The sequence below is a fragment of the Podarcis muralis genome, chromosome 1 (assembly GCF_964188315.1).
Source record: "Podarcis muralis chromosome 1, rPodMur119.hap1.1, whole genome shotgun sequence".
Classification (NCBI taxonomy): Eukaryota; Metazoa; Chordata; class Lepidosauria; order Squamata; family Lacertidae; genus Podarcis; species Podarcis muralis.
In genome coordinates, this window is record NC_135655.1 from 80,079,244 (window position 1) to 80,092,510 (window position 13,267).

The 13,267-nt window shown below is 44.9% G+C and overlaps 1 protein-coding gene across 7 annotated transcripts in view; it reads left to right on the forward strand.

Moving 5' to 3' along the window:
* The window catches only part of SYT7 (synaptotagmin 7), a 228,479-nt gene that overhangs the window by 173,735 nt on the left and 41,477 nt on the right, over positions 1 to 13,267 (forward strand). For 4 of the 7 annotated variants that reach the window (XM_028737069.2, XM_028737093.2, XM_028737082.2 and 1 more), the window contains one exon: positions 7,783 to 7,905. The exons of the other annotated variants lie outside the window; for them this stretch is intronic. In XM_028737069.2, the coding sequence (XP_028592902.2) occupies positions 7,783 to 7,905 (123 nt within the window). The remainder of the gene's footprint in view (positions 1 to 7,782; positions 7,906 to 13,267) is intronic. 7 annotated transcript variants of the gene reach the window in all.

Here is a 13,267-nt window from a genome sequence, read left to right on the forward strand (position 1 = left end):
AGCTGTCTGTGGACAAACGCCGGCTCCCTCCACCTGAAAGCAAGATTAGCACTGCAACCCTGTAGTCGCCTTTGAATGGATTTAACTGTCCAGGGGTCCTTTGCCCTTACCTTTGCCTTTCTGCTGCATTCTTTCCCTGCACGATTGAGACCCCCCCCCCCAAACCAAAAACAAAAACCAGTTGGCATATTGTACTGAGCCTTGCCAATTGGTTCACTGTGGATGGGAATGATGGTGCTCTTATAGAACAGAGGGGCCACCATTCTGAATTCATCACACACACATTTGCTAGGCACGCTGTTGAAGAGTGACACCATCACGTAGATGTGATTGTTGTCCTTGTAGAACAGAAGGTGGAGATGACTGCGTGTTGGCTGGCAGCAAACAGTGCCTACAGAACAGCATTTAAGCTATTTATAGCAGACGTTTTCTTGGTCTCCACAGCTTTTGCTGAGGTCAGTGAAGTGATCTGTGAACAATTGCTGGGCTTTATTTTGAAGCCAAGGAACACAATGGTGAGCAAGGCTTCTCAGTGTACTACAGACCATGATAGCCCCCGCATTTGCATCCTGCTTCCTCCATATTCACTTTTCATCACATTCTCAGTATCACTTTAGATTTGAAACTTTGGGCGTAAGCAAGGGCCTCATGTTCAAAACCTTATACCATTTAAATATAGTGTACTTAAGGGGGAAGGATTGGTGCTTTGCCTTTACCCTTTGATGTTTCTGGTGGTTTTTTGTTTTTTGCAAAGGGGAAATGCTGAAGCATGATCCTCCCTTCAGGAGGACTGTACCATTTGGTACCATGTTAGTAGGGCTATACCACGTGGTATTTCTGAACGTGAAACTCATTGAAGCACCTCCTGAAGTGGACTCTAGTCCACAAAAGCTTATGCCATAACTAGTCTTTACAGTGTCACAAGTCTCTGCTGTTTGTGCCCCAACAGACTTAACATGGCTACCCCTTTGGAAATCATTAGAAAGAAATGCCTTTAACTGGGCAGGGGGGTGGAATAGAGTGGTTCTGTAACAGAAAAATAAATGGGAAAGGAAGCCAACTGTTATCTTGCATGACTGCAAAACCATTTAACCTCAATGCGGATGCGATGAGGAGCTAGCACACTTTGCCATTTTCCTTTCAACCTTCACAAATGAAGGTTCAAAGCAGAGAGGTTGCTCTGCATCTCACACTGTCCTGTAAAGGTCATTTCTACTGGAATTGACAGTGGTCCCAGAGCCAAACGGGAAGTCTCATCTTTAGCCAAAACTTTTTCTTTCTCTAGGCTGCTTTCAACCATTATTCAACAGTAGAGTAGAAACCACCTGGAAATCTGTTGTTGTTGCTGTTGATGATGATAATAATAATAATAATAATAAAAAAAAAAAAGGTGTTTGTAGCCTATTTATGAGTTTGAAATTCCCAAGGCATACACCAATAATCCTATAGATGAGCAATGTTACAGTGCTATCCTATATGTGTCAATCAAATGCATGTATCATTTAGTTAGTTTAGATTAGTACATTGTTTCAAAAAGAAGTCCTGAAGCAATTTACAATACAAAGCAATAAAATGCAAAATATAAATATACAACAAAGGATCCATTAAAACAATGCAAATGTACTGGAAATGTTCATCCAGAAAAATCATCCAACAACATATAATAACAAAGAATAATATAAGAATAAACATGAAAAAAACAGTCCCAAGGCTGTACAAGTGCCCAGGAAAATAGAAACACCTTTGTCTGATGCCAGAAGAATGACAGTCAGCACCAAGTGAGCTTCCCTGTTGAGAGCATTCTATAAGTGGGAAGAAGAGCTAAGGGGGTTATTACAGAAAAGGCCCTTTCTCTCATTGTCATCCTCCAAACATATATTGGAGGCTGCAATCCTATGCATAGGATTTTGCTGTTAAAATAGAAAAAACCAAAATCCTCTAGTGATGTACAACAACATAAAATAGAATATTGAAATAATCAATAAAAAACACAGTTGAAAACTGGTATCGAAACATGTTTATTTAAAAAAAATAAACACAATTATAAAACTAAAATGCAGGTAACTTCTATACAGCTGAATAGGCTTGCCTAGACAAACATGTTTTAAGTAGGCACCTGAAGGAATACAGCGAAGATGCCTGGCTGATGTCAACAGGCAGGGAGTTCCAAATGGTACGTGCTGCCACACTAAAAGATCAATTTCTTACAAGTTCAGAATGAGTGTTAAACAACACCTGTAAAAGTGCCAGTCTAATGGGCACATATGGGATAAGGTGACCCTACAAGTGAACTGGTCCCAAGCTATTAAGGGCTTTATATACAAACACCTTGAACTAGGCCCAGTAGCAAATAGGCAGAGGTGTTATGTGCTGATAGGCTCTCGCTCTTCCCCTCAGTTGCTACTGCCTTGCCCCCTGTATATTCTAGAAATGGTGCTCTGGATATACATGCAGGCATTCCCTTAATTGTGCACCTGGACCTTAAAAAAGTTGTTTTGTCTGTGGAATGGCACAGCAAAAACCTTCCACCAAAGCATGTTTCACACTAGCCAAAATTGCCCTTTTTTTTTCCTTTTTAAAATTGAAGTGCAAGTTTTCTGACCCACCACATTGGCTCAAACAGATTTTCTTTCCCAAAGTACATGTCTCAGGAGTGCCTTGCCAGGGCAAAGGCTGGTTGACCTAGTGAAGGCACAGGCACCTCTGATCTGCAGAAACTCCCTCCGAATATAGTAGAGAGCACTTCCTGCCATTTACCATCTAGGCCAAAGAGCAAGGTTGGACCTTCAGCTGTTTGCAACACTTTAAAGCGCTTATCTGCTGTTGCTCCTGCTGCTGCTGCACAGCTAAACACCAAGGCCGGAGAGTGCTTGCTAGGAACTGGGTTATTAAGTAATTGTGAGTTTGGGGGCAAATTGCCATCAGTATGCTGATGACATTCAGTTTTATTTCTCCATAATATCTGAATCAGGAGAATCTGTGTAGGCTCTGGACCAGTGCCTGGATGCAGTGATGGGATGGATGAGGGGAAATAAGCTGAGCTTGAATCCAGGCAAGGTAGAGGCATTGTGGGTGAGTGGTTCCCATGTCTGAGAAATTTGTCAATTGCCTGTCTTGGATGGGGTGCACTCTCCTTGAAGGAGCAGTCATGCAGTTTGGGAGTATTTTGGGATTCAGCTTTGTCGCTGGAGGCCCAGGGAGCCTCAGAGGCTAGAAGCACCTTTTACCTGTTTTGACAAGGGAGACAGTTTTGACATGGCTGTTCCTGGGCTGGGAGAGCTTGGCCACAGTAGTTCAGGCATTGGTGACTTCAAGGTTGGATGCCTGCAGTGCAATGTGGGGCATTCATTTCACCTGATCTGGAAGCTGCAGGTAGTGCAGAATGCTGCAGCACAGTTGCTGACAAGGGACAACAGATATAGTGCAAATAGTGGGCTCGAACACCGCCAACAGTGTGGATGGGGAAACATTGAGACAGATTTAAACTTAAAGTGCTCAAGTGTCTGTGAAAGTGCACAAAAGTATGCATGCAAAAATGGGATCTGTATGATTCACATGCACATTAATTCCATCTACACAGTCTACCAGCAAAGTGCCAGTGTGAAAGCTAGTTAGCCTGCTCCTATTTATGGCCATCCCAGAGCTGGGTCTGAATGCAAGAAGAGTGATGGTTCAGGTAGATGATCTATGACAGACCTGGGGTGGTTTGCAAAGGGTGTTGGGCATCCAGCTTGCCATCTTGGTCTTTGAAAGAGCAAGCAAAGAGTCAAGGCACTCAGCTGCAATTAAGATGACCCCCCCCCCACACACACACACCTGACTAGGCTGCTAAAGTTGTTGTTGCTGGCATCTGTCTGTTTTGAGAGACAATGGCGTGCGCCTCTGGGGGTGAAGTCAAACCGCTGTGTTAGCAGCACTGAAGTAACCTCCCCAAGGTACAAGCCTGAGCAGTGTGTAGAGGGCGGGGACTATGCTGCCCAGGCAACAAGACCCCCCTCTTGGCTTCAGTGATGTAGTCCAAAGGAAAGCAGAGCAAAACATTTGGCACCAGCTGAGCTGCAGGAGTTAGTGGAAGTAGGCATACAACTGTCTTAGGGACTCCACTCCGTATTTGTGTAGGGCTTACTCCTTAATCTTTTCTCCTCCCAAAGATATCCCACAAGGCAGTGGAGGTTTGGACCAGAGTCTTTCAATTCCTAGATGGGTTATCTTTCCAGGTTGATGAGACCCATCTGCCCCTCACTTCCCTCTGCAGCATGTGCAGAAGCCGCCTTCTTGATCATTGGACCCACTATTGATCTGTCCGCTCAATCCTCTGAGGAAGTCCCTAACTCCCTGAGGCCTAGCCAGCCAATCAAAGCCTTTCCCAGGGTATAGTCACTGTCTGGTGCTGACAGCTTCCAGGGTTTATGTGAAAGTGTGTAGTTGCATCCATTTAAATACCTGGGTAGTGTTAAATGAGATTATTCTGAGTCCCAACCCATATTATATCCATTTGTTGCAGTAATTTAAACCCTTTGGCTATGAATCCACAATGGCAGAGTCCTGGGAGTAGTCACTAATCTAAGCTGCTACATCTATGGAATGCTGAGTGAAAGCTGAAGGTCATCTTGTCCAGCCAGATTTTATGAATCTCAATACTCCCAACTATTAGTATCATTCAGACCACAGTATGTGAAAAGCAAAGATAATAGACCAGAGTGCATCATGCCAGCTGTGTTGTATGATCAAGTGAACTTGCATAAAATGAAATGTTCTTCTTTTCAGAGGAGGGGGAACAGATTTCATCTCCCCATGAAAATTACTCTTATGCATGCTCGGCTCAGCCCTTCTGAAAAATCATGGCAATATTATCGCAGCAAAACTAATTCTTATACTCAATTTCATTTCCATTTATTCATCTGACTTCCTGGCTGTAACAAGCTGACTGCAACCAATCCATCCAGAAATTTCAGGGTATGTTCTGGGATAGAAACAGCTTGAGGAGAGTTGGGTCCAAAAGGCCCAACCATGTCTACTCAGAGGTGCCCTACTGAATTCTGTGGGGCTTGCTCCCAGGGTGGTGGGGTTTTGATTGCAGCCATAGTAGAGAACAGGAAAGTGGCCAACTTTTAGCATACAGGCTCAGCTGAAGGACTTCAGTTCTTCAGAACTTCTGCTTTCCAACATTTTGGCTGTCATGGATTATTTCTCTCAATATTGGAGCTTCCACATAATCTTCTTCCTGTTTACAGACTGGGCAAATCAAATGAGGCACAGATAGGCTTAGTCTTTCCTCAAGGTCAGACTGTAAGCCAGCAGCAAGATTTGAGCCAGAATGCAGCAAGCTTCAGGTGGCTTTGTATTTTAATATTGAAGCCAGGCACCTTGTCTGATTACTATCAAAGGGACTATATTATGATCTATTTATTAGACATCCTTCAATCTCTGAGGGAAAAGAGGAAAGAACAGATAATGATGCTCCTACCTGGATATATTTGGTTTCAGCATGCTGTTTGGCCTGTCACAATTCCTGCTATTTCTTGCTCTCTCTCACTCCACAAACATCGTGCTTATCTGATCTCCCCTCATACATGCAGCTCAACAGCTTCAAATCTAATTACACAGGTTCCCTGCCCAGAGCTTTCCCCAGCACCTTTTCCAGTCTTATGAGTGCACTGACCCATTCTGAATTCAGAGATGTGAAAGGTTTCACAAGGCGTGATGAGTAGCGGTGCATGCATGTCAGAGAGCGGGTACATCACACTTTGTTGGGAGAGGCACAGCACTTGAACTGGGGTCGTGGCACTGCTTCTTGTTTGCACCACCCTCAACAGCCTGGGGCCACATAGGGCAGCTGCTTTCAAACAACGGCCAAAAAAAAAAAAAAGACGAAGAAGGAGCTTGTTCCTGTTCAGATCTGAAAATCCCCCAGGCCCTCTGCAGAAATGAGCACAAAGCTGACACAAGTTTATAAGGGTCATGCTTCAAAGTGACTACCTGTGCCCTGCTGATGGGGTTTCACACTGCCATGACATCACTCAGTGCAGTCGCAGATTAAATTCATCCCAAGGATTTAAGCATGTTTCTCCATCCTGTACCACAGGGTGGATGGGGAAACATGGAATTCTCCCAGTAAATCCCTGAACTGAAAGTTGTAACAGTCATTTTCAATTTGCTATATACCATATTTATTCGGATAGTGTTCTCGAAGCTACCAGCGTGAGTTTGACCAAACTGTGGGAGGCAGTGGAAGACAGGAGTGCCTGGCGTGCTCTGGTCCATGGGGTCACAAAGAGTCGGACACGACTAAACAACAACAACAAATATTTATTCAAATCTAATGCTCCCCCTTTTTGGCCAAATTACGTTGCAAAAATTAAGGTGTGCATTGGATTCAATGGCACATTTACATTCGCCAGCAAATAGTTTTTTTGGTTTCAAGGTTCTGAAAATTGAGGCGTGCATTAGATTCGATGGCACATTAGACTTGAGCAAATACAGTATATTGATTCCCTTAGGGATTCCTCTTGTTCAATACTGATCCACTTTCAAATCAGGCATTAAATAAATGCACCAGCCACTCTAGCTTGCTGCTTACATTACAGAATTGAAGCTCCAGTCGATATACATCTAGCGGCAAATTTTAAAAAGAAAAACAGCCCTGCCATTGTTTTGCATTGTCTTCTACAGCTACTGTTGCCCAGTATCAATCACCTGCAATCATTCAATGTTTCTAATCCCATACTAACTCATTTTTGCACAATTCCAACAGCTTCCACATTCAGCAGAAGCTCAGATAGTCTCCTGCTGCAAAGCCATCCTGCTGTTAGTTGCTGAGAACCCCACCACACCTAATGGCTATACCAACAATCTAGCAGCAAGCTAACATTCTGTGCAAAACAGCAGCAAATTGTTCAGCTATTTGTGTGATGCTGCTTTTTCAAACTAACAACAATGACGCTTCCTGCAGCCATCTTTGGTTTCAAAGAATGATAATCATGAACAAATAGTAGCTATGAGATCACTAACCTCCATTCCTTGTTCCTAACCTGTACCATCTTTAAGTACTATCCAGCAATGAGTCACAATCGGTGTTAATTATGTGCATATCACAAAGTCACCAGGCAGTCTTGCCTTCTACACCAAACTTTAGGCACTCCTCATCTTCTGAAGTGTAATCTTAGCTCACCCTCATGTCTCTCATAGAAGCAGCAGCTTCTTGGATCAGTACCTGGGTGTAGTACATGGAATCACTACTTAATGCAGAGGTGAGGTGATGTTAGGTGAGATATCCACATCACTGTCTTTCCATGTTAGACACCCACAATTTCAGGAGAAGGCTAACTTCATAATGTTGGTCTATTTTGAAGTTCATATTCATGTGGTTTATGGATAAATCGATGCCTCTGGAGGCAGATGAAGTTGCTGCTCTATGCAAAAAAAGAGGCCATAATGGCAACCTTGCTTTGTCTCCAGGACATTTGCACATTTAGACACTCCAAGGGCACAGTCTTGTGCAGCCCTTCCTACACAGTATCATGGTGATTCATCTGCTTCCAGTGCTCTCTCTCGCCTCTGAATTGTACCCAGAAAGCCTGAGGATTTAATGCTTTGTACAGCAGATAGATATTAAAAATCTCTTTTCATTATAGTGCTACGGTGCTGTTTTTCTCGCCAGTTTCATTTCTTATGCTCTGTTCTTCTTTTTCTCTTTTCTGTCTGTCTGTCGTTTTTCAACCTGCCTACTGCTCACTGAACCTGGGGCCTCATCGCTCCCCTGGCTGGATCCCCTCTGGACAGGGAAGGCCGCATGGTGGTGTTGTCCCTTGTTTTGGGGCTTTCAGAACAGGACGACTTTGCCAATATACCTGATCTTCAAACCACTGGAAACCAACAGAACCAGAACTCTCAGGGGGACAAGAGGTATGAGTAGGAGACAGGGGCTTTCGGCAAGAGGAAAGAAAGCCTCACGAGGGGCTGTCCTTCATGAGAGTTGGAAAGCTGGTGCAGGAAATCAAGGAAGCTCCAGCGTTGGGCCTGGTGCAACATCTAAGCCAGTCTAGCAATACTCTTACCTCCTGCTTGGAACCTCATTTCCTCCCTGATGGTCATCTCCCTTTGGGGAAAAATGGCAATTCCTTTCACAAGCGCGTTCTCTGGTGGGAATGTATCCTCATATAAACCCTCCCCATTTTACATCTCTTCAGCTCCATCCAGTTCCTTCTCTCTTCCCTGTCCAGTCCAATAGTAGGTGTGTGAGGAGTGTGCAGGGATGGGCCAATACATTTTGCTCCCTGAGGCAAATAGTATCCAACCCACCCCCACCAAGCTAAAGTGGTGAGTGGCACCCAAAGCAGATGATTCCACAAGCACCTCTCTGCCTTCCTGGCAGTAAAAAGACAATAATAATAAATTAAGGGTGGTGGTCAAGTGGCCCCATTGCAATTAATGGACCTAGCTTAGTCATGTTAATTAATTTCATGATTGCAAACAAAAACCATGTGTAGAATATATCACTGCTGCTGTCAGGTACATAGGATATTTGGCCTGGACTCCATGGCTACCAATATTGTGACTGGGCCCTTTTGGCAGGTCTGGAATTTAGCATTAGGAAGACTAATACATTGGTGACCTTGATCATAATACGGCCTATCCCAAACTACCTGGGTGCAGCACATCCTTCTCCTGAAGATGCAATAGGCACACTAACACTCCTAATTCAGAGCTACCCTCAGGACATGCAGGTTGCTCCCTATGAAGCAAGAATAGTCTCTCCTTCCTTGTTTCCCCCTTCCCATACACTCCCTCACTTGACTAATGGGATCTAACAGGGTCATATTGTGTGACTTACAAAATAGGTTCTCAGAGAGGAAGTGCCTAGCTAGAAGCAGAGGCCTCAAACACTTCCACGTGTACGTTAAATTCCATCTTTTAAGGAGAGGAGGTGTGAAGGAGCAGATTTCACATGATCAGTGCATTAATTAACTGGCACCGTTCTCGCCTGCTGACTATTTTTACCTTGCTGAGGCTATATTTCACTACATATTTTAGCACTTTCCATTTGATCATCCAATTGCATAGCTGATCCTTGCTTTTTCAGCCTGCAATTTTAAGTAGTAGCAGGTGAATAAAGAGTCCTATTAGGCCATAACAATTCAGGGGGAGAGGAAGTACCTTCTACTGGCACATGCCCATTCTGTGCACATCCCATCTGGGAAAACCCTCTACCTCCTACATAATCAGGCCACCACCCCAGTCCCAGCTTGATGAGAACATTCTCCCTTGTAACCAGCTTCAGTAATAAGAAACCTACATGTGTTTATTGCATCCATCACACAATGATTCCCATAATTTCAAGACAAGAAGGAGTTGGGCACATGGCCACTGTATGTGTAAGAGATGTTTTGCAGGGATTGGCTCTGAAGAGCCTTTTCCATTTCACATTGTTAGTCTGGAGGGAATCCCACGGAGAAAGAGCTGTGCTTTTGTAAGCTTCTTTCATGGTTAATATGAGGAAATGAAGGCTCTCCAGTTTGCCCAAAGCAGGGGGTTTAGATTCTTCTCACTTCTTTTGAAAGCTGTGGCCCTCACTGTATATCATTTTCTGGGCCTTTAGCTGGCACCGATGGAAGGCTCTTTTCAAACCTAATTAACTTAATTTGGGGCGGGGTTATAAGGGGCACTGCAGTCCAAAGGATGTTGAGGCAGCTGCAAGCCACCCTTCCACACAAAAAACACTCCCTGTGCAACTGTTGAGATTAGGAGACTCTCCCATTGACACCAAAGGAGTGGCGGGAGGTTGCGATGGGCCAGATGGAGAGGCTCCCAGCTCATATCTGAACCCTGAACTACCAGCTCCCCACTCCTGCTTTAGTACGGGCATACAACGATTGTCTTCCTAGACTTCCAAGCTTCTATTAACTTCTTTACAGTTACACTGTGGGAGTAGAAAACTCAGAGCTCATACTGAAATTATTATTATCATAATCTTGCACATAGGGCTGTCACATAACCCTCCAACATTCCCCTGATGAAAATAGGGACCACACATCTTTTGGTGCCACGCAAGTCAGGTGGCTCATGTGAGAGCACAGCACCAAAAGGCATTTGTTCTGACTTGCACAGCACCACTGCAAATGCCAGCACCAGCTCATCTCTGGGACATGCTGGAATCAAATCAGAAGCCAGGATGGCTTTTGTAATTCCAGGAATGTTACCGGAAAATAGGGACGATTAGAGGGTATGTTGTCAGTTTAATCTGGAATGTGTCCTTGTGTTGTGTCTGAACAAATAACTTAATGGAGAAATTCTGATGCCATAAGCCCGGTCAGACAAGGAAACCTAAACCTAATCCCAAATGTTGTGCAGATCTCATGCAGGATAGCAGACTCAATGGAGATGTAAGGAGATATGAACTGTTCATTTGTCTGTGTCTCAGGAACTCAGCATCTCTCAGAGCTTCCTGTCTTCAGTTCCTGTATCTGATATTTAAAAAAAACACAACTTTCTGAATCAGAAGAAGTCATGGTTACCACCTGCCTTTCTTGTTTTCCTGTGAGGCCCTTGATACTTTACTGAGATTCAGGAAAACAACTTCCCACGTATTAGTTTGGTCCCCCATCTCCTTGGTAATGCATTCAGCTCTGATCGCAAGCTGCTCCACTGGTCACACCATTCCTTTCCAAACCACTGCTCCCCCTCTCTCTGGAGGCTGACAGTGTGGGAAAGAGTGATGTGATCAGCATACCCATCTATGATCAGAGCCTAATGCATTACTAAAGCCTCCTGCGATGGAGCAGTGGGGATCTTGGCAGCTACCACCAGACTCAGTAATGTCTGAATTGGACATCTGTCTCAAGCTCTGTCTTTCAACCTGTTCCCCTCCCTGCCTTCCTTGTGGAATCTTGCCTCTGCTTCTTCCTCTCCACCTGTGGTCACCTTCTCCCTTGCTTCCTCTGCACACTCGCCATACTGCTTCTTTGTTTCCCTACGCCTCTCTTCCACATTCTCTTGCCTCTGTTTATTTACCTGCCTGCCTGCCCCCCACCCACCTTTTCTGCCTGCCTGGCCTATGGAATGTTGATGATTGTACAATGATTGCAGAGGGGCTTGTGATGCAGTCTTTGGGGGCTTGCTGGGAGGGAGGGAGGGGTTGTTCTGGTTGCATTGAAATCCCTTTTACCTCAGTCTCTCCTCTCCTCAGCAGTGATCACACGATGTTCTGCCATCCCATACCCCAATGTAATATATCCTCACCCTCATCCTCCTTGCACTTTCTCCTCTTCCTTCTTCTAGCCTTGCTGCTCTTGTTGCTGCCTGAACTTTCCCCCTTGTCAACCTCGGCAGCTCCAGTCCAGTGCCTTGTTCTCTGTGTGTGGTGGCTGTTCCTCCTCTACGAATCTTTGTGGTTTGTGTGTGTGGATGTGTGTGTGTGTGTGCATATGGGTGCGTGTTTCTCTCCTGCTACACTTTTCTCCACCCTCTTTCCGTTCCAGCAGGAGGCATCCTGCAGATCCTGGGATGAAAGGCACCCTCTCTTCTTTCTTTCTTTCTTTCTTTCTTTCTTTCTTTCTTTCTTTCTTTCTTTCTTTCTTTCTTTCTTTCTCTCTCTCTCTCTCTCTCTCTCTTCTCTATCTCTCTCTCCCTATCCTGTGACTTCTGCAGCACTCACCAACTCCCAGACAGCCTTGCAGCTGATCCAGTACTCTGGGGTTGCAAAAATAACTCTGGATTTGTCATACCTTCTGACAGTCAATCACACACATACACACACACATTTGCTCTCACTTTATTTTTAACTTTTCTTTTCTTTTCTTTTTTTGGTCTCCAGCTATTCTGGTCTCCTTTATCTGTGCATGCATGTACTAGTCTGTATGTCAGTGTGCACCCAACATCTTTGTATGTGTCAGTCTGCCTCAGGGTGTAATCTTTATATCTAGTATTTCCCACCCGAGAGTCTGTCCCTCTGCATGAGCCTGATGCTTGTTGATCTATTTATGTGTATGTGTATTGCTGTATTTATTGATGGGTATCAGTGTGTTTGGATCTTGTGTGTGATGTGTCTGCATGTCAGCGTGCCTGGAGATGCGCATGTAATGAGCCATTACATAAGTCCATTGGCATATGCTCGTCTCTCTCTTTGTGGTTATTATAGCATCTTTGTGACATGTCAAGAGGCTATCTGTATATAATCAATGTCTTTGGGTTTTCCATCTTGGTCAGCATCTCCTTGATATTATTTGTCTGCCTCTGAACAATGCTTGTCTGCATTTTTCTTAGGCTTTCCTCCTCCCCCTGCCCCCACATCCTATAGAAAACCTGTGTGAATGAGGTCTAGCTGATCAAACTTAATCCAGAAACTGTCCATTATTGGCAGGTGTCATTCTTATCGTGGAGGGCTCCTCTCTGCATCTTAGGAAACCTTCATTTTTCAGAGTTCATTCCTGAATGCATGCTGAGAGCCCTCCACATGTGCAGTTAAGCTCAGTGAGAGAGCCCTTGCTTTGCATACGAAAGCTTCCAGGCTCACTCAATCCCTGGCAGCTAGCTCCAGTTCAAAGAATCAGGAGGCAGGTGATGAGAAGAAGTCTTCTGCCTGAGGCCCTAGAGAGCCACTGCCAGTCAGATTAAGCAGTGCTGGGAGAGATGGACAAGTAGTCTGATGTGGTATAAGTCAGCTTTCTCTATGTCTTTTCAATTTTCAACATGAATGTGCATAGACTGAGAGAGGAGTCTGTCACCACAGTGCTGTGCGTGCGTGCGCGCGCGCACATACACACACACATATGCACGCACGCACGGAGAAGGCTAGAACGACAAGCTTATGGGCAATTCTTTTTTCTTTAGGCCTTTTCATTAGTTACATTGCTGCATGGGGTGGGGAGTGAGACTGTGTGCTGATTTCCTATCCTTTCCTCAACAATAGCTTGACCCATCACTACCCCTGGGCTTTATGACGGAGTGAGGATTTGACTCTGGCTCTCCCACGTTCAACCCCAACATTCTCACGGCTATGGTGTAAACAAACTTGCTCTACCTCCAGCAACCTACAGGCAGTGGTGGAGGAAGGGGGGTGCGGGGGATGTGGTCCACCCCAGGTGTCATCACTGGGGGGGTGGGGGTGGCAAAATGAGTTTTTTAAAAAATTGAGCTTACGAAACTTTTTAGGAGTGACGTGGTGGTTTAGGCATCTGCAGGTTCTGCACTGCCTGAAACGGCAGCGTGGGACTTGCGTCTGCCTACTGCCTCTTCCTCAGCCACCCTACAACTGAGAGGGAGACGTCGG